At 37.7% G+C, this 22,880-nt stretch overlaps 1 protein-coding gene across 4 annotated transcripts in view; it reads right to left on the reverse strand.

Annotated features, from left to right (window-relative positions):
• Positions 1 to 12,570: 12,570 nt before the first annotated feature.
• Positions 12,571 to 22,880, reverse strand: part of LOC126815655 (polycystic kidney disease protein 1-like 3) — an 87,049-nt gene continuing 76,739 nt past the window's right edge. Inside the window, exons 5-6 of one of the 4 annotated variants that reach the window (XR_007678020.2) lie at positions 15,296 to 17,159; positions 12,681 to 12,820 (exon numbers count right to left, since the gene is read on the reverse strand). Coding sequence is in view for 2 of the 4 variants with exons in the window: in XM_050541426.1 (XP_050397383.1) it covers positions 12,617 to 12,820 (204 nt within the window). In the remaining 2 variants the exon portion in view is untranslated. Of the gene's footprint in view, positions 12,821 to 15,295; positions 17,160 to 19,475; positions 20,780 to 22,880 lie in introns of those variants that run through there. The other 3 variants (XM_050541426.1, XM_050541432.2, XM_050541435.2) reach the window with 3 other exon arrangements.

Consider the following 22,880-nt stretch of genomic DNA (forward strand, 5'->3'; position numbering starts at 1 on the left):
CGGATAGCTGATAATATTGATGATGAAACACCGATTCATTGAGTACAAAATCGCCATGCGATATCTTTTTAGACAATATAACTTTTTAAAAGGTTATTTTTGGCCAAATTTTAAGAACTTTTATTCATAAAAAAAAAATACAACACTTGAACCGTTGTACAATCTTTAGTAAACGTAAAGATTTGTTTAATTGTTTTGTTGAAGCTTTTTTCGGGTGGTTTTTATCTAACTTATTTTTTTCTAAAAAAAAATTTAGTTCATGTAAAAATGTAATTTAGTTTAACATTTTGTGAGCCACGATGAATAGGACGTTGGCACGCTAACCTGGAGGTCCCGTGTTCGATCCGGGTGTTAGCCAAGAAAGTTCATCTGGAATATACATGTACTTAGTGGTACTCCCTTGTCAGTGGTGCAGGGCGGAGGATGGGGCGAAAAACCAAAGTACCGTTAACACATTCGCGTGCACGTAAAAGATGTCTTGACAGTTGAATTCGATATAAGAGCAGACCGTAGCGCCGCTGTCCAGGCGTACGACCGTCTTCATTAGCTCAGTCGGAGCAGAAAAGTAGGACGTTAAACCCCATTTCATATCATTTATTCATATTTTATAATAATTAACTTTTTTCGGGTTCATTCCTTCATTCCTTGTCATTTCAGCTGATAACAATAATGAGGAAACGCCGGTTTATAGAGAAAAGCGCCATGTAATACCTAGACCATGTTCCAATCCTAATATAGAATGTAGTCGTTTCGAGAGATATCGCCGTACTGATGCTACTTGTAACAACCTGAAGAATCCTATTTGGGGATCTTCTTTGACGCAAGTAAGAAGAATTTTACCCAACTGTTACGACGACGGTAAGCCTTAACTTTACTTAATATCTATAAACTTAGCTTTATTATTTAAATATAGATTGTGGGTTACTTTCACTTTAAAGTGGTAGTTGTAACCTTGTCGGTTACTTTCCTCGATTGAAGGTCGAGAATCTTTAACCCCTTGCGAGGGACCAGATATGGGTGTATCTCAACCCCTCTAGTACGCCCGTTGTGAAAACGGTCTACAATCACTGGTTCTTCTGGCTAGATCGTTTGTCTAGTGGCTAGGACTATCTTGTTTATTTCTTTCGCTGGTTCGTTTCTGGCTGCACGGAATAATTTCACAAAGTCCAAGTTTGGTTTTACTATATTTATAATTCCTTCAGACACATACAGTTATGCAAGATTTTGGTACGATTCACACTTCTGGAGGAGTTCTATAATAAATTTGTACTTAACACTACGTACGTTTACAACAGTGAATTTCACTTCCGATAAATTCTTAGCGATACATTATGGGAGATTGAATACCTAAGCAAAGTAGTTCAGAATATATCATAAGATACTAAACACCTATAAAATTTATATATATATACCATAGAAATAATCATAGAGAACAACAGTACAATAATAATACAATATTTGCAGAGGTGGATTTAAGGGGGGCGCGAGGGGCGCGCGCTCCCCCCCCCCTTAATTTTCGACAGTGCCCTTTTCTACTGCTGAAAGTGCCCTTTCTCAGACCCAAATATGTCCGTTCCCAACCCGTTGCAGGGATCCCAAATGACTCAAACCATCGATTCAAACACACCAGTCTGGTCTAATTAATGCTTCCACTTGCAAACGAATTCTTGTTGTTTCGCTGACGGTGCCCTAATCCTATAGAGTGACTATAGACAGACATCTTGTAGAATCGGCGGCGTATACACTCATGCCCATCACCGACGCGCTTTCTATTATCATTTTCCCCGAGGGGAGGGGAGGGGGGGGGGATTCTAACAAACAAAATGTTTTCATTTTCTCAAAAAAGTGAAGAGTGTTTTTACTCTTTGGAATATATATTTCATTACCCGAAAGCGAAAGAGATAGGGGAAGGGGCATCGGACATCCCCTCAAATAAAATGTTTATTTTTTTTTTAATCTCCTTGTTTTTTCGAACAGGATTTAATTCCCCCAGAACAAAAGGGGTAGGAGGATGGCCACTACCTAGTACAAGGCGCGTTACCAATGAAGTACTTACCAGCGAAGTGAATACACCCATGAGAACTATTTTTACGAATCTATTTCAAACCTATGGTCAATTTCTGGATCATGATATAGATTTTTCTCCGCCCACAGCAGGTAAAACTATACAATAGCTTAAACAGCAATAGCAAGAAGAGTTCCACATGCTTACAAACGAACCCCTGATAGCTATAATTTGAAGAAGAGTTGATAGAACTATCGCTTTCCCTCGCATTACTCTATTATGTTAGTCTCAAAATTACCAAAGCATCGTGTTGACGAGAGTTAAACTCACACTCCATTTCAAAATGAGCAAAGTATCGTGTTGACGAGTTTAACTCACACTCCATTTCAAAATGACCAATGCGTCGTGTTTAGCTTACACTCCATTTCAAAATGACCGAAACCCTCTGTTCAGCGACATCAATTCAAAGGCCATTGTTGATAGCATCTCGTCTATTTTCTGCAAAATTTATACGCAGTTATTCGCCTTGCTAAAACATGTGAGGGTTAGTGTCCATTCGATCACAGTTTTCGAACAATTATACTGGAGGACATTTCTGATTTGTGCACCATTTGGTAGTATATAATGGTATTGTAGTTTTATTTGTGTTTGTTGTACCTTAAGATGCTGATGGAAAGGCTATCCAGTGTTGTACAGAGGAGTTTATTGAGAACTGGGATGTTTCCGCCATTAGGTAATATGTTATTTATTTCCTTGTTTAAAATGAAATGAAATAAAATGGAATCGGGTTTAACGTCCTAAATTTCTGCACCGGATGGTCATATGGAGACGGACATACGCCATTCAGTGTGATATTCGAATTCGAATGCATTTTTTTCAGGTTTTCGAGGGTTGTGTCGAGGGTTCTTTTACGTACACACAAATGTGTACACGGGGTCAAGGTTTTTCGGCCCTTCCGAACGACTTTGCACTGCTCCTTGTCACCCCTGCCTCCTGCAACACTGACAAATCCCAAGAAGCATTCTCGACCAACACCAAGAGCGAACCCAGGAAATCCTGGTTAGGGAGTCAGCGCCTTACTCACTGTGCCATCTCGGCTTCCCAGATGAAAATTTTCTACTTTATCTTACAGTGGACCATGTTTTCCTATCGAGATACCTGTAAATGATAACTTTTTAAAACCAAGACGTTGTATGAACTTAGTAAGATCTATGGAAGTCGAAGACCCGGATTTAAAATGTCAATCTCGTGAGTTATTTTTATTATTAGTTCTATCACTTTAAACCCAACCCTCCCAGTTTCCTGACTGGCTTCAGCTTTCATCGACAATATTAGTCATTTTACTATCCGAAGCATTTACTTGAACAATTTTATTCTTCTAGCTGTTCGAGAACAAAAGAATATTCTGACATCGTTTGTAGATGGTAGCAATGTTTACGGTAACAATGATGAAAGACTGGACAAGCTTAGGCTGTTTAAAGATGGTGAGATACATGTATAACCCTTACCAATCTTGATCTATATTACCTGAAATATTAAGCATGCAGACAAATCTGATTAAATTAGATGTTTTGTTCACATATTAAATGGAAGTTGAAATGAAATGGGTTTAAAGTCCTCCTTTTCTGCTCCTTTCGGCTTAGTGTGCCGAGGGAAACGTCTACTAGGTCAATTCGGGACAAACATATTATGGTTCAATTTTATTTCAATAATTCGCTTGCGCGTAAGGGTCTTTAGCAGTGGGAGGAAACCGGAAAACCCTGAGAAAACCCACGAGGTTGGGCAGGCGACCCTACTCCTTGTCACGTACAACCGTGGAATCGAAACCACATCAGTTGACTCAATGACATACTTTATGATGCAACGCACAAGCGCTAATCATTCGGACATTCACCCCACCCCACTGGGATCGAACATGGGACTTAATCATCGAGCCATCAATTAAGTTCAGTTAATTAAAGCATCATATCTTAAGAATCGTCTAAAATTTTATACAAAGATAAAAACATATATGTGTCTTTATATGTTTATGGGATTGGCGAGAAACTAATAAATTAGTGTCAATATCAAAAGCTTGATCTAAGCTTATTCAGAAGATTGTCATCTTCACTGGCTAATTACGTCCCTCCGGCAGAAATTCCATGAATATATAATTGTGAATCGCCTTGGGGTTGATTAAAACACAGATTATGTTTCATTTTGTTTAATACAGTTCAAAATTTCGTTTTATTTGCATTCACTACACTAGAATCAAGAAAAGTTGTTATATAACTCGTGGTCTGGTTTATATAATAGAAAAAATATCCAAAATAAACAGATTTGGCCCTTTAAGGTTCATAAGGTTTATGTCTATAAAATATATTAACGTTCATAATGTTTATAACACATATATTATTGTGTTAATATAATGTTCATAATGTATATAACATATCTTATTGTGTTGTTATAATGTACATAACATATATATTATTGTGTTATTATAATGTCTTTTACATCCTTCATTGTGTTGTTATTGTATATAACATATATTGTGTTATTATAATGTCTATAACATATATTGTTGTGTTATGTCTATAACATAAATATCATTGTCTTATTATTTTGTCTATAACATATATATTACTGTGTTATTATAATTCCTATAAAATATATTATTATGTTATTATAGCATCTATGACATATTATGTATAATTGTGTTATTAAGGTTTGATGAAAGTAAGTAAATATGGTATGTTACCACCAAATCCAGATGGTGTTTGTAATAAAAGAACCGATGCTGATCGTTGTTCACTTGCTGGTAAGTTTATGATTGGGATTTCGTATTCACTTTGATATCGGGAATTAACATGAGTATTTGGGGAATTTTGTAATAAACATAATTGGCTACATGCATAGTTTTCGAAACTACTGACTAGTTATCTTACGGAAATTGGTTAATATTCGACTGCTGACTTCAAAAAACTATTTTATTGCTAAGTAGAATGATGACCCGATGCTTCACTAATTTAAGGGGGCACGGTGGCTAAGTGGGTAAGACGATGGCTCGCTAGCCAGAAGTAGGGTGACCCGTGCACTTTACAGAAAGTTGGTCTCGACACGGCTAAATGTGCACGCTTCAGTTGCGTGTCTCGAACTGATTTCTGACTACCCCGCACTCGCTTTGAGTCGATAAATAGCCATGGCACGTGCAATTCTCTACAATTATATCAACTATTACAGCCGTAAAAAATCTATTGTTGACGATTTTGAATAGCAGTAAAATTTAGCTTCTTGGTTATTACAGCAGCTTTAGTATTATAATAGTAATTACGTTTGTTTTATTTTTTAAATTGCTTTATCATTAACTGTACCGTTAAGAGCGGCATCTTTTGGTTTAGTACAAATACTATCTCTGAATCGCTTTCTTTAGCAGGAACATGATACTAGCAGTAGTTTCATTTTACTTTTACAAGTTTCTTAAAACAATTGTTGAGTTGTCTAAAGTGCTTATTTCTAAATTCAATTTCTTGTTCTAGCTTTCTGTTATATTTCGTAAAAAAGTAGTCTTGATTATCCCGACCTGTCAATCAGACGTAGAATGGTCGATAGACTGGTTAAGCGAGACTAATTTCAAAACAAGGGCACGTAACCGCTCTTTTACTCAAAAGTGTCTGGATGTTATGGACGCAACTTGGAACCAGTTTTCAGTCTATTATTTTTAGATGATTAATGGTCATAGCTTATTAAGTACAACATGATCGTTTATTTAGTGACTATAATTGTGTGAAACTGATTTGAGGCTTGGCATATATATAAATATTGTGGCGTAATTGTCGAGATATTTGGAGATATTTATTTATGGTGGGTCACCCTACCAGAAGGTCAGCTGTTCTATCCCTGCATTGGCTGAGAAAAGTTCATCCTGGCTTTCTGGCGTGGTTCCCTCTTGTCAGCTGTCTAGTCGTTCGGATGGGACAAAAAACCGAAGTCCCGTGTGCACATTGGCGTGTACGTAAAAGATCCCCTGACAGTTGGAATTCGATATAAGAGTAGGCCATAGTGCCGCTGTCCGGGCAAAGTTCCCCTCATAGCACACTGTATGGCGTATGCCTGTCTTCATTAGCCCAGTTCGGAGCAAAACAGTAGGACATTAAACCCCATTTCATTTCATTTTCTTCACTAATGTGTCATAAAATAAAATCAGCCATTGAGAAATTCTAACGTCAATTTCTTACAGGTGACCCAAGAGTTGACGAACACCCGGGTCTCACTGCGTATCATACAATATTTCTTAGAATGCACAACCGGATAGCGAGACAGCTCCGACGAATAAATCCACGATGGAATGACGAGCGGATATTTCAGGAAACGAGAACAATAGTAGCGGCTATTTTACAGCACATTACTTACAATGAATGGCTACCGTTGGTTGTTGGAACAGAAGCGGCCAGGAAATTTAGGTACAGTCATTACACATAAAATATGGTGGTGCTTGGGGGCGCTTGGGGATGAAATGGTTCCACATTTGGCGTGCCTGACACGGTTCCGAGACCGGTTATTTTTGAGTAATGTATATATGTCAGTTTCCTGAAATTTATCGCGGCCTGGTACCGCGCCGAGAACGGCACGCTTGTTGCGGTCAAGTGTAAACGGGGCTATAGTATGTAGACTGTTCATAAGAAATTGGTTGATTGGATGGCTGATTGGTTAGCGCTAACTTTAGATCATAAGGTCTGTCATTGAGTCTAATGGCGCGGTTTCGATACCACACCTTTGCATGACAAGGAGTAGGATCGCCAGCCTAACCTATCTGGTTTTATCCGGGTCCTCACACTGACATAAAGCCCAACGGCATGCTGTATGCAATGAGTGAAATTTGGCCAGGGGAGTGACGCTACGGCCTTCTCTTATTTTGTAACCGAGGGGTTATTTTACGTCTGATCCGAATTAGTAAACGCTGCCCTTGTCACCACGTCGGAAATACCCTGTGAACTTTCCGGCCAACACCCGTGGGATAGAAAATGGTATCCAACGAGCCAACGTCTTACTCAGTGATGGTCATTGGACAGATGTCGCTTTATAAAAGATACAGCCAACGCCGGATTTACCTATAGGCTTGGAAGGCTGAAGCCTAGGGACATAATAACTAGTATGATCTCTGGACAAAGTGTATAATATTGATAATTTCAAAACCCTTCTTATACATACTGTAGCATCGAACATCCGTCATCATCGGCTTGCTCAATTGTGTTTAAAACACACTTTCATCTTCCTCTAGTCGTGAGGGTGTGGGATTGGGCGGGGCCTAATAAGTCGAATAGCCTAAGGCACTGGATTCAAATGATTGCATTTTGCGTCACACCGTTAAATAAGATATGAATCTTTTGCAGGTTAAGGTCGGATACCAACTCATGGCATAAGTACAACCCACATATAGATCCAAGGATCATCAATGCCTTTTCAACAGCCGCCTTTCGATATGGTCATTCTTCCGTACCCAACGAATGGACATATGGAAACAAACATTTACCCATAGTAGACATGTTCATGAGACCATTCGTGATCTACGATTTTAAAGGTAAGTAAGCCTTTTTAGTACTTCGTTACTAATTCATCCAACACCTCATTTTATTTGCTTAATGGTGTCATTGGTTCTAAAAAATAGAACTGTGCAAATTTACAGAGTATTGATTCATTTTTTATTTTAACGATCGAGGAATAATTTAAGATTTTCCAAAATCACAATATCCCCCGCATTCGATTTGAAAATCTTGTCACTTACTGTTTGGAATCATAAAATTGATTTGTCTTTCTAACAATTTGGAAATTTGTGTTTTCTCACAGCTAATCAACATTAGAGGGGGCAGTTGGGGTTTGTTTTGTTTTTCATTTTATATCCTTCCGTCTGAATTGTCGGAAACTAGACATAACTTACAATTTGTCAACTTCCAGTACTTCGTAATTACAGGTAGGGGTTTAGATCTTCTTGTGGAAGGCATGTTGATAGATTCAAGTCAAGACGCTGATCAGATATTCGGTAATGGACTCAAAAATAGGTTGTTTGAAACACTTTTAAAAGCTGGTATGGATTTGCCGGCCATTAATACACAGAGGGGCAGAGACCACGGTTTGGCACCTTACAATGAATACAGGAAATTCTGTGGATTGCGACCTATCCGGTTTGATGGCAGTACGGCACAAGTTCGAGCTTTGGCCAGAGCTTACAGGTAATGAATAATGAAAACAACTTATATAAATAATTTTCTCGAAATTTGTTTGATTAAATTTTCATTAATTTGTAAGATATTAATTCAAAAATATTCAACTGATTTTTCATTAGCTGAAAACAAGACCGTGTATCCATGGATATTAATATTGAGTTATTATCCATGTTATTAAAATAGGGTTATTATCCATGGTATTAACATGGGGTAATTATCCATGGTGATTAATATAGAATTTTGTATCCATGTTATTAATATAGGGTTATTGCCGATGGGTGTTAATATAGGGTTATTACCCATAGCTATTAATATAGAGGTAATATCCTTGTTATTGGTTATACCCATGGATATTTATATAGAGTTATTAATTATCCTATTTATTATTCTATCAGAGATATTAATATAGGGTTATTATCCATGTTATGAATATAGGGTTATTATCCATGCTATATTAATAACATGGATAATAATACTATATTAAAATACTATAATTGTCCATGCTAGTAATATAGGGTTATTATCCGAGTTATTAATATAGAGTTATTATACATGTTATTAATATAGCCTTGCTATTAATCTGGTCTTACAGACACCCGGATGATGTGGATCTATACATCGGTGGTGTGACAGAAACTGCTGTGCCTGATGGTGTTGTTGGCCCAACGTTTGCTTGTATCATAGGTCAACAATTTTTTAACATAAAATATGGCGACCGATATTGGTTTGAGAACCTTCAATCACCATCTTATCATAATTATCATCTTTATAACCCATCTGCTTTGACTAGACGTACGTATACATATAGTTTAGTATTAATAATGCGGGTTTGCGCCTATTTTCATCTAAGATGATATCGCAAACAAATGTTTCCGTTCATGAACTGCACAGTTCAGAACCAATCAAAGCAAAATCACCCGAACCAGATCAAGAAAATAACAGTATAGAAGCCTTCGTTTGAAAAATAAAATCCTTGTCCAGAGTAACGTACGTGGAGTTATCACCGGAAGCTTTACTTTTGAAGCCTAAACCATTTGAAAATCGATTGTTAGGTTCACGTAACTGACGGCTTCATCTCAGCTTTTAAGCTTTTGTTGTGGCACTGAACATACTAGGCGAATTTCGGAGCAGTTTGATTGGGCCGAATCATTCGGCTGGTGTGCCCACCGCTTATATACACCCTCCTCGTAAATATGGACTGGTTGTATTTATCTAATTAATTTGTTGGTTTCTTTACAAGTTCGTTATATGCATCCTAATACATTATTTCTAAGTGGTTTATTTTCTTGCTCAGACCAAGTAAAGGCAATTAAAGATATGAGCATGGCCAGGGTATTATGTTATACTACCAAAGTGAGGAACGTACCAAGGCAGGCTTTCCTGCATCCTAAAAGGTAATAGTCATTTTCAATGCCAGATTTAATTGAATAGGATTCTTCCCAATCCCCACCTTCGCGATTAGAGGAAGATGCGTGAAAGAAAAGATTATGACAGTGGCAGAAATATTATACCCCTTGGCTGGAGGCCCCCTAGATCTTGGGGCTCTGGGCTTCTGCCTGTAAAGTCTATCAGTAAATCCGACACTGTTCACTATAGATTAGCTAATAGCACATGTTGAAGCTTTGTGCACGATATTTCGCACTATATTGAATAACTGTTTGTTTTATATTAATTCATTTTAAAGACGCTTTGTGCACGAGTTTGATCGTGGCGTTGGTCGAGATTTGTTTTAGCCAATGCATACGTGGGTAATTCTTGGTTTTAGACGCTTTTCGTTGCCAGGGCTCTTGTCCTGCAACACTGACAAGTAAAACCAGACTGGCAAAATCCGTGGAACTTTTTCCGGGATAATCCTCAAAAACCAGCAATGTTACTTCTCTATCCATCACTGAAAGCATGTCTTAAAATATTCTGTAAAGGTTGTAAAATAAATCGTTCTTGTTCACTTCAGTTATAAAACGAAGGTGGTATCATGTAATGATAATTACGCACTTCCTGTACTGGACCTCACGAACTGGAAGGATCTATCCACCTATACCTATGGTTAAATAAAGGAAGATTTTGTTAATAAATTCTACTTTAAAACTAGCACAGTCAAGCATCAGCCATTTCGTTATATCTAGCACAGTCTATCATCCATTTTGTTAATAAATTCTACATTGGCATAGTCAAACTTTTTTGTTAAGAAATTCTTAACTAGAACAGTCAAACATCAGCCATATTTAATAAATTCTCCTTAATAACTAGCACATTCAAACATCAGCCATTTTGTTAGTTACTTCTACTTTATAACTAACACAATCAAACATCAGCCATTTTGTTAGTAAATTCTACGTTACGTTAGAAACCCTGTAGCAGTCAAACATCCGTTTCCTCCCATTAGCATTCTACGCTGAAAAAAACCCACCTGCTGTGCTGTTGGTGTCATTTAAATATATCCTTTAATTGGGCAATGACGTAGAATCGCTTAATTAACCGCGTGGGTTTTTCCCGGGTATTCCGGTTATAAAATATACGTGAATTTGTTCCCTGACAGTGCTGTTACTCACACCTCAATAAATGCATCACCGATAAGAATGAATTAAAATGGAATCGGTGTTTAACCGTCCAAATGTGAGAGAGAGAGAGAAATGGGGTTTAACGTCCACTCGACACAAACTAGGTCATTTCGGGACTAATACATGTTTTTTTATTTTATTTCAATAATTCGCTTGCGCATAGGGGTCTTTAGCAGTGGGAGGAAACCGGAGGACCCGGAGAAAACCCACGAGGTTGGACAGGCGACCCTACTCCTTGTCACGTACAACAGGGGATTCGAAACCACGCCAGTCGACTCAATGACAGACTTTATGATACAGCGCGCGCACGCTAACCATTCAGCCATCCAACCCCCCCCCCCCCGTCCAAATGTATGCACCAACTTAGATAATGAAGACGGACATGCGCACTGCAGTGTGACATGAGAAATTTTGTTCACCCGCATGTCTTCGAATTTCAATTGTCAATGTGGTTTTTTTTTTGCGTGCTTGGTTTTTCGTCCAATCCTGCATCAATGAAAAGGAGGAACAACGTTGGGAATTTCTGGGGAACTTTCCTGGCCAACATCGGTATCGAACCCCGGGTCTGTAAAGGAACTCGACCCCATGAGCAAAATACATACATTGAGTCAACTGGCGTGGTTTCGATTCCCCGGTTGTATGTGCCAAGGAGTAGAGTCGTCTGACCAACCTCGTGTGTTTTCTCCCGGTCCTCCGATTTCCTCCCACTGCCAAACACACCTACGCGCAAGCGAATTATTGAAATAAAATTGAACCATATGTTAGCCCCCCCGCCTCTCTCTCACTCTCCACATACATTGTATAAGGATATAATGGGTCCTTTCGTCCATAAACCTTAAAGGCTCAATTAAATGAGCTGGTAGACCTGTTTGTGTACCATAAAACATACCAAACGCCCCCACCGGAAAATTACATTAATAGACCTGTTTGTGTACCATAGCACATACAAAATGTAACTGAAGATCCTCCGCCAGCAAAATACATTAATTATAGGGGTAAATCGTTCAATGCGTCCAAAGACCTAAATTTATAGGTGGTGGTCGATCTATATCTTCTTTCAAATTATAATTTTATATGCTACACGGGCGACTCTTGTGCTTTAAGAAAGCGTTAATGGCTTCGACAATTATATCGGATCATTACTACGCACCTAAGCTTAAAAACGGTTTAGTTTACTTACACAGGCTAAAATTGTTAATTTGGAACACCGAATTTTGTGACAGACGTGGCCTGGCGCCCCCACCCCCACCACATTCACCCCTAAACAACATTATAAAATGTTCATGTATTAATTTGTTTTTATGACACGTTTAACTTGATCCTTTTGATGTAGCTGATGAAATTGAATGTTATTTTCGTTTCCAGATATAGCAACAAATCATCATTGGCACACCAAACCTTAAAACTTTAATCAATATCCTGCGTCCGCCATTCTGCCAGGGGATCGGTTGTTCGCCCCATTCGAACGATTAGACGTTTTTCCTTGCCAGAATTAACAAGAGAGATACCAGTATTAAAAAAGCACCTAGAGGATCTTTCTCGACCAACATCGGGCCTTCCTGGTTACTGAGCATTTGAAAGGTGGCTGTTACGTTTTCGAGTCCGGGGAGGGGGGCTCAATAATTACGCAAAAAATGCAATCCATGCGCGGGTCACCACCCCTTTCCCTAAAGGTAATGCGCTGCTATTTTATTTTTTATTTTCTTTTAAGGTTGAGCCCCCGGGCCCTCCTGGGTTAAGCTTTGTGGACCTCGGGATGTTATGGTTGGAGACCCCTGTGTTCGGGAAGCTCTCCGAACAATAAGTCTGAACTTTATTTGGGTTTATTAACATATCACGTACATATTAATGGATTATTTAATGCCCATGTGTTTAACAATATCAGAATGGTGGCGTTTAATATGATGTATAAGGCGTCCTTTTCTAGGGAAGGTTTTACCACAAAGACTACACGTGTGTCCAGTTGATATGTTGAGATGTATGTTTTTAAAATGTTCTGTTAGTCCACACTGGGTTTGATAAGTTTTACCACATGCGGAACAGGTAAGGACACCAACCTGAAACAGAAAATAAAAGAAAATAATGAAATTATGAAACAAAGCATGCAAAGCATGCAAAGCAAACACATGCAAAATCTGTGCGTAAATTTGGTCATTTTGGCCGTTTTTATTTCATACGTAAAATTGACGCTTAAAGATACATTATGGGAGATTTTTATTGAGAGTTGGTCATTCTTGCTATAACAGTTCAAAAGTAGATGATGAAAGAAGAATATATTGAAAAATTCAGTCAAATTACTTTATTCTGAACATAGTTATCATCGTTGTAATATTTGCCTAGAAATGGTAGCGAAATGTGTCTTCACCGTTTGATTGACAGGCGTTAACTCCACCTACATATCTCGATTATCAAGTAAAGTTTTCAATGGCATACGGAAACGCTTTATAGCGGCCTCGCTAAGTACACTCTATCATTTAGCCTCGATCTAACTGACGTATTTTCATCAGATTACCCCTTATTTGATTTAATCAATTAGTGAAATCCTATTTAAATCCGAGCTGTAGCCGAGCCATCCGTGGGTCTACAGATTTGATTTTGGTCTTGTTGTTTAAATAAAGATCTAATTTATAATTTCTATAACATCTGAAGCCTCAATTAAGACTTGCAATAATCAGATTTAGCTCTTGCATAATGCATGTTTAAGTGGTTACTTTCAAGAAAAAAAGGACATTTTGATATACATACGCTCATACATTGAAATTTCGACAAGTTCGCGCTGAAGGTACTTAAATTCGGACAAATAATAAAAAGAGATTTGTTCCATTTTAATACATCTGTATTGAAGATAGATATCTTGCAAATGTCAGTTCGTCCGTCGTCCAAAATTTCTTGTGTGTGTGTGTGAGAGAGAGAGAGAGAGAGAGAGAGAGAGAGAGAGAGATGCGGTTTAACGTTCACTCAACACAGACTAGGTCATTTCGGAACTAACATTATATGGTTCAATTTTATTTCAACAATTCGCTAGCGCGTATGGGTCATTAGCAGTGGCAGGAAACCGGAGGACCCGGAGAAAACCCACGAGGTTGGATAGTCGAGCCTACTACTTGTCAAGTACAACCCGAGAAACGGAACCACGCCAATTAACTCTATAACAGACCCTATGATACAACGAGCACGCGCTAACCATTCGGCCATCCAATCCCCCAATTTCTTATAAACACTCTACGTCTATATTAATTGTGTCGTCCGATAATTTTAAAATTTATCAAATGTTGTTCAAATTATATTGTGAGACGAATAAAAAAATTTCTGATAATAACTTTCACAGTTATTGTCCTCGATTCCTTTCTCAATTTTATGAACGTCGTGGTGACATATGTTATCATCCATTCTGCATTGTTCAGACTGGTGACATAAACAGAAACCAATCGAGTACCATTAATTTCTCCTAGAATTATACCCCTTGATCACTTTGCAATATTGTGTTAAACCCTCTAGCAACAAGTGTTATCAACTTGATATTTATATGCTCCGATTAGTGACAACTCATACGACGATCTTTTTTAATTATTTCTAAAGTTATGGCCCTTGTTTCCTTTCTAGAATCTTTTGAACGCTTTAGCACCAAAATAACATATTCACCTGCTGTAAAGGTATATCTTTTTTTTAAGATTAATGAAACGAAGAATCTTAACGAATTTCAACAATTTCTGTTAACTGATTCTATAGCTTATGCCATTGCTCAATCTTGTGAACACTCTTGCAACAAGTACAATCACCCGTTCTGCTTTATATGGATTGTTCTGATTAATGAAACTTATATCTAGATTTATGACCCTCGGTGATCTTGCAGACTCACGTGAACGCTCTAGCGACATAAATTATCATCGCAATTCCATCTATTTTATATGATAAAAAAGAAGTCTAACAAATTTCACCAATGTTCTTTAATTACCTCTTGGGTTATAGCCATGGTTGTTTTTGTAGAATCTTGTAAAATGGTGTAACAGCAAAAAGTATCATCTGATCTACTTTAAATATATGTTCTTTTTGCCAATTATTTTGGAGAACAAGTCAAATTACAACAGTTTACGACAAAAACTTTTAGATTTATTGCCCTTGTCTGTGTAACAGAATCTTACCAATGCTCATTTACAGTATAAATAATATAGATACACGTAATTAAACTGTTATTTTAGACTATATTTTCTGACGTTTAGATGTCAATAGCTTTTTTTCATCTCTGACAAACTCGCACAGTGGACCATTAATGACAATTAAACAAATCACAGAACTTTGCTCCTTTAAAGGATATGTACCGACCAAAATGGTTTCACAAAAGGTAAACATTCTAAATAGACCTGGACACTACTTGGTGCTTATAAATTTTTCCTGGAGATATTTACAGGAATAAATTTATTTTAAACAAGACTGGAGTTGAGCATATATGTTCAGTTTTCATCATGGACGGGAATGGAAATGGAAATGGATAGGAAACAGGGGGTGGGGATATAGTATTATGAACAGCATACCCTGGTCACTTCCAGGCTAATATTTGGTTATTTCTTTTCTTTCTATGGTTGCGTGTGCAATTCGAGGTAGTATTTTTCATCTATAGTATTTTTAAGAGCACTACTTCAATATATTTCTATGCATTTTAGGCATTGCTTTGATCTATAAACTCCGACCAATATGGGGACAGGTTTTCTTTGAGTGGATAGTTTAGGTCTACTGTACTGAAAAAAAAACAAATTTATTTCGTGACAGTAAAGAGATAGAAAGGACCTAACAAAGTTGTATATTCCCATTAAACACTGCTTTTTGTTTATTAGTTTAAGTATGTTTGATTTGTACTGTATTATGGTGAGGGGCGGGGGTGCAAACTCAAGAACCAGCCGACACAAACTCTTACTACGCAACTGCATCTGGACTTAAATAACAGTACCGCCCATATATTTTAAAGATTATTTGAGTACTCCGAAACACAGACAGAAGGTGTCTTTCGGCGAATTTCAGCCTTTAGGTATCAAGGACTTGCCGTTCAGAGAAAAATGAAATGGGGTTTAACGTCTTACTACACCAACTGGGATAATGAAGACGGGCATACGCGATGCAGTGTACTACGAGAGAAATTATTCACCCCACAGCTTCTCTACGGCCTACTCCTATTTCGTACCTTAACTCTTAAGGGTTCTTTTAAACGGACACGCCAATGACAAGGCCGACAGATTAGACGCTGTTACCTGTCAGCCCAACGCTAACAGTAATGCTTGGAAATCTTTAAAAATCAATTTGTCTTCTTCCTATAAACGGGAGGACAGATGGTCCACAGAGGTGTCGACAATATACTATAGTCGTCCTTATAAAATCTGAATCGGGCTTAAGCTACCATGTTTCAACCAGGGCGTATACAAATGACCAAGATGTGATAAAACCTTTAATATTTATAATGCATATAACCAACAATCTGAAAGGAATCGATCTATCTTGTAACCTTTACTCTGTTAAAACTGTTAAATGAAATGAAATGAAATAAAATGGTGTGTCCAAACTAATTAAGACACGCGTACGGCATAAAAAGAAAAAAATGCCCTGTCATGGTTTCTTTTAAGTGCATGCCAACGTCCTGCAGCACCGAGAATGGGAACCCAGGCTGAAAAACAAACCGAGCACAGGATTCTATTAATACATAGGCGTAGGAGGCGGCAACGTCAGAAATAATCTGGATAGCTCAATTGCAAATGCAAATAACAGTCTGGCCAAGAAAAAGGGTAAAACATGTTCGGCATGAGTAATTTTTTTCGGGTTAGTCGACAAAGTGACTATCGACGTTTCCCGAATTATTCCGGCATACTCAAGCCGTCACTAAATACATGTAAGTCGCGAAAGAAATTCAGTCTCGGCTTCAGTTTTTGGATGCTGAATGATTGTCCAAGGCGTAATATTTTCTTTTTCATGTGACGCTGTCCGATGAAGGTAGGTGCAACAGTCTGGAATTCAGGTTGGCTGGAGTGGGATTTGGCTTGACTACTTTTGAGTTGGTGTACTCACAGACTGGAACGGTTAATTTTCAAAAACACCCGGCTTCTGTGCGGGTAATTTTTCTAAGATTTTAGTTTCGCACCCACCCCTCAAAAAAAGAATAATTAATCGGGCTCCTACGCCTATGCATTAATGCTTATTTGCTCAAGTTGTCTATGACGGGTAAAAGGATTGGTGATATTTCTTAATGTGAACATGCAGATTTAATTTTCTCGTAAACTGTTTCTCGCAGTAATCGCAGAGAAATCGTCTTTGAAGATGAACTGCCTGAAAATGGCGTCTTAAGCTTTCTTTGCTGGATTGTGATGCCCCACAAAGGTCACATACGAATTTTCCATCTTTAATTGTCGCCATCTGAAAAACAAACAAGTTGACATTAAAGAACTCACACACACCTCGGCTTAATAACTGCGTATTGAGGATTGATCTCGGACTACGGAATCAATAATAAAATTGTATATCAATGACACGGGCACTAAATTAAAACCATGCTTGTCAAACCGGAAGTCATATTGCGAATAACACATAAGGAAAGATAGGGACGTAGTGGTCGAATATGTCTTGCGGTCCATCGTAGATGTTCAAACAAAATGGCGGGTGATATATCTTTTACATATAAGAATATGATGGTAAGCGGTCTTTGTTGAATCAATCAAGTACTTGTGCTGTTTATCGATAATAATTCAGCTTGTCTCTTTGCGGATGTTAATAGGGGTTCCAGATTTATGACAAAACTCGTTATATAAATGATGTTCTCATGATGTTTTAACTTGTTCGCGAAATCACCGTAACTGTAAGCCCGACGAATGAACGAATACCTTTTTTACGTCTAAATGTCGACACAATTTTAAATGACAGAAGATAGTCCAAAAAGAGATTCCTGGAAATGTATTAGAATTTAAGATTAGAATCGGTGTCTTAGTTCACTCATGTCTGGAAATTTATTAGAATTTAAGATTAGAATCGGTGTCTTAGTTCACTCATGTCTGGTGATGGGTCGGACACATCAATTCGTGAAATGGGCTTTCAAATCTCATCGCAGTATTTCGGTCATTTAGCTCAGTTAGATATATAAAGCAAGTGAACTTTGCTTATGTGATTGGAATTTCGCGTCAACACAATACTTCGGCAATCGTGAGATTAACGTGTGATATAATCATTTCTATGACTATGTGTAATATGCAGTAGTGAGGATTTTGCCCGAATACCTTAATTTTTATCCTTCCCGAATGACATTCGGTACATTAGGTACATTCGCCTTAACATCCCCTGACAAGTTAAAGCCCGGCTTGAATAAAACTCGCGAAGATTTAAATCCCAAGACATTCTAGTTCAGCACCCAGACCGCTCGACTACCACGGCATCCGAATTCCATTCATCAGGAAATATGTCTCTGGCAACCTTTTGTGGGTCTAACAAGCCAACAGTGAGGCTGGTGTCTCCCGCCGAAATCCCAAAATAAATAGATGACACACATTTATTTTTTTCAAAAGTATCAAGCAATAAACTGATTATCAAATTAGACTAAGTTTCATCACTTTCTATCAGATAGAATCGAAGTTATCTTGTCCCAAAGCATCGACCAATGAAATTGCGTAGTTCTGCTTAGCTTTCGCTCGAAATGTTAATCGCTGAACTCAGTCGAGACATTCACCAAATGAACATCTACATCAAGTTTAAACATTCTACCTCAGTTAAAAGCAGAGTTGTTATGTTCCAAAGTCTTGACCAATCAAATTGCTTATCGCTCCTTAGCCTAAGCAGAAAATTCTCACCATCGAACTTAGTCAAGGTAATGATATAATGAATCTATACTCTGAGTTTTATCACTCTCACTTAATTAAAACCAAAGTTATCGTGCCCCAAAGCAGCAACCAATCAACTTGCTTATCTCTGCTTACCCTAAGCAGAAAATTCTTATCTTCACTCTCACTTAATTAGAACTAAAGTTATCGTGTTCCAAAGTATCAACCAATCAATGAAATGAAATGGGGTTTAACGTCCTACTGTTCTGCTCCTAACCTGGGCTAATGAAGACGGGCATACGCAATACAGTGTGCTATGAGGGAAATTTTGCTCGGGCAGCGGCACTACGGCCTACTCTTATATCGAATTCCAACTGCCAAGGGATCTTTTACGTGCACGCCAATGTGTACACGGGACCTCGGTTTTTCGTCCCATCCGAACGACTAGACAGCTGTCCTCGTCAGGCCCTCCGCCCTGCATCACTGACAAGGGGAAACCACGCCGGAAAATCGGGATGAACTTTCTCGGCCAATGCAGGGATCGAACACCCGACCTCCAGTCTAGCGAGCCAGCGTCTTACCCACTTAGCCACGTGATCCCCCATCAACCAATCAAATTGCTTATCTCTGCTTACCCTAAGGCATTGATCTAATAAACACTTACACCAAGTTTGAACGTTCTAGCTCAATTAGAAGGAGAGTTATTGTGTCCCAAAATATGTGACGGACAGACAAACAGACAAGACGGACGGACGGACAGACGGACAGCCAGCTCAATTAGGAGAGTTATTGTGTCCCAAAAAGTTTAACGGACAGGAGAATTAAAATACCACTTATTTATGAGTTATGGAATGCTTTATTACTAAATCACAAGATATATAAGCATCTCAATCTAAATATGTACAAAATGCTAAAAGAAGACAGAAGTAAAGCTTAATCACCGACTATCAGACAACTAGAAGCATGAAAATGTGGGTGTATAAAAATGCAAGTTTATTGCAAAATATATTGCAGACTTTTAAACACAATATAATAAAAGCAAGGCCTTATTAAGACCCTTAGTAGCCCTAAGCACTGAAAAAATTATGATGTATGTGCAATTTAAAATAAAAACGATACTAAACAGTACAATATATATATTCATCTTTTAAATAGGATTAAAACTCACACATCAACGATCAGGATTGTAGCCAACAGAAATATTAAATAGCTCAATTAATGAACACAATACTTCGATCGGGATAGTAGCCAACAGAATTATTAAATAGCTCAATTAATGAACACAATCCTTCGATTATTTTGAGACTAACATATGGCATTTATCATTTCGATGGTTATGTGTGCTATGCAACAGGCGGTTTCCGCAAACACTTCAAATTGAAACCGGGTATAGAAGTATATAAGTGATGACAAATCATATTACAAATGTAAATGACAAAAATTTCGGTTCAAAACGCTGTTCAATGTTGTCTTGCAAAGGCACAGAAAAAGCTTACCGGATACTTAAGTGGACCAATATACTTAAGTCCGAATGAATGTCTGAATTTTTCTGAACGGGTGAATTGAATTGATGTATAATCTGTGAGTGTAGCGGCGGGAATTCCCACATGCGCAGTGTGACACTGGGCACAGTATGAAAATGAGTTCCCCTACCAGCCTGATCTACCTCCGAACCTGATGGTTCCACAACCTGTCTGAAACCATGCTGTTTCTTGGTGTGAATCTAATGATAGTAATTAACTGGGTGTGGTTTCTTGAATTATATTTAATAAATTAAGTGGCATTTGAATGGATGATGTTTCTTGATATAAATTAAATGATAGTAATTGGCTGAATGAGTTTTATTGGTGTGATTCTAATGATAGTAATCAGCTGGGTGATGTTTCTTGACATAAATTTAATAATATTAATTGGCATTGAACTGGATGATGTTTCTTGATAGGAATCTATTGATAGTAATTAACTGGATAATGTTTCTTGATATAAATTCAATTATAGTAATTGACTGGGTGATGTTTCTTGACAAATTTAATAATTGTAATTGGCTGAATGATGTTTCTTGATATGAATCTGTAGGCTAAATTTTCTGGTAAACTGCTTACGACAAAACTGACAAGGGTATTTTGTTTGTAGATGTTTTTCGTTATAATGGCGCCGCAAGCTAACTTTGCTGGAATGTGTTGAACCACATGTAGCACAATAGAGTTTACCATCAACAACAGCCACCATCTGTAAACATACAAAGGTTAGATAGATCATGCAAAAGGTATGTATATAGGGGGTTAAAACACTAAAAGCTAGTTGATAGTATTCAAAAGCTATATACAGGTTTATAAAAAAAAACCAAATACTATAAGCTAGTAGATAGTAATCTACAAATATGGACTATAGGCTTATAAAAAAGATGGGTTGCCAGGCAACGAAACATACGCCCACAGCAGCTAAATCGTCCGGGCAGTCAACAAGTGTTGTCACATATTTTTACTTTTTTCGGTAATGAAACATTTATAATACACTAAAATCTGATTAAGAGTAACAACTCATGAAGTAATTATCAGAAAACCATTAGAATTTGTTTGGTTTTTATAAAGTTCTGCCCCATGCTAATGCTTAGTATACAAAACTTTTAATTTAGCTGTTCAAGTCATAAAAATTTACTTGTTCGTATCAAGATCTTAAACTCTGTGTATCAATCTGAAGTCAATCGGATGGTAACTTTAGCCTCTAGAGCGTCACAAGATTTTTCAAAGTGATCAAGGGTCATAACTTTGGCAGTAATTACCGGAAATCTTTGAAAATCAATAGGATTCTTCGTCTCATGACCTCAAACACTGTATAAATTTAAAGTCAATCAGATATTAACTTGAGCCTCTAGAGCATCCACAAGATTTTTTTTTAAGTGATCAGGGGCCATAACTGCGACAGTAATTATCAAAAATCGCTGAAAATGAATAGACTTCTTCGCCCCACGATCTTAAACACTGTGTATCAATTTAAAGTCAATCGGATATGAACTCTGGCAGTAATTATCTGAAATCGCTGAAAATCAATAGATTTCTTCGTCTCATGACCTTAAACACGGTGTATAATTTTAAAGTCAATCGGATATTAACTTTAGCCTCTAGAGCGTCCACAATATCGACGGACGGGCGGACGGGGGCGACGACAATATACGACTACATTTCAATGTTGGCGTATAATTAAAAACCAATAGATAGTAATCTACAATTCTTATAGAATATCACAAGCTACTAGATATTAATCTACAATTCTACTACAAGCTACTACATGTAGATAGTAATCTACATTTCTCATAAAATTCTACAAGCTAGTAGGTATTAATCTACAATTCTCACGAAATGCTACACGCTATTAGTTATCTACAGTTCTTACAAAATACTACAAGCTAGTACTAGTAGGTAGTAATCTACAAATCTTAGAGAATACTACCTACCAATTGACAGCGATCTACAATGCGTATACACTACAATTTGTGCAAACTACAGTAGACAGTAATCTACAATTCTTAAAAGAAATACTACGAGCTACAGTAGACAGTAATCTACAATGATACAAGCTACTGGACAACAATCGGCAATTCATTTACACACTAAATAATAAGCCTAAAACGCATAATGCATTCATTTGTGAAACAGTATTTTGAGAAACTAAGCTCAAGCTTTGGATTTTATCAGGGTAGGTAAAGCAATGTTTTGTTTCGTGGTGCGTTTAGATTTGTCTATGTATACATGGTTTAATGTCCATTTTTCTGCAGGGAAAGGTTGCCCGGATAGCGATAATAAGGCCATCCTCTTTAGTGTGTCATTGCCAGGTCCTCCGTGTTGCTCCACCGACAAGGCCAACATCAGACCGGAAATACCTCAGGATCGAACCAAGAACCTTCTGGTTAGTGAGCTAGCGCCAAATGCGCTGTGCCAACTAAGACCAGACTACAATGATTCAATGGATTATTACTAAAGGCAATTTTAGTAAAGACAACACAAGCAACAATCGTGTACAATAACCTTTGGACAGCGAGGAGCTGAATTTCAGTGGTTCATGATTTTCACTAAAACAGAAACTCTAGATGGTAAGTCAACACACATGCAATTTTCATGCCCTATAAACCCCTGATATATCTTACTTTAGGGAGCAGAGGTGTTAAAATTTCAGTGGTTCCTGAGCCATAATGGAAGCCGCCTTAAAATTAGACTATAATGCTCCATCGACGTATTACAAAATGGCAAATCTAGAATGGGTAATTCAATACACATGCAACAATCATATCATATAAACCCCGAGATATTATCTTACTTTCGGCAGCGGAGAT

Source organism: Patella vulgata, chromosome 3 (assembly GCF_932274485.2).
Source record: "Patella vulgata chromosome 3, xgPatVulg1.2, whole genome shotgun sequence".
Taxonomy (NCBI): domain Eukaryota; kingdom Metazoa; phylum Mollusca; class Gastropoda; family Patellidae; genus Patella; species Patella vulgata.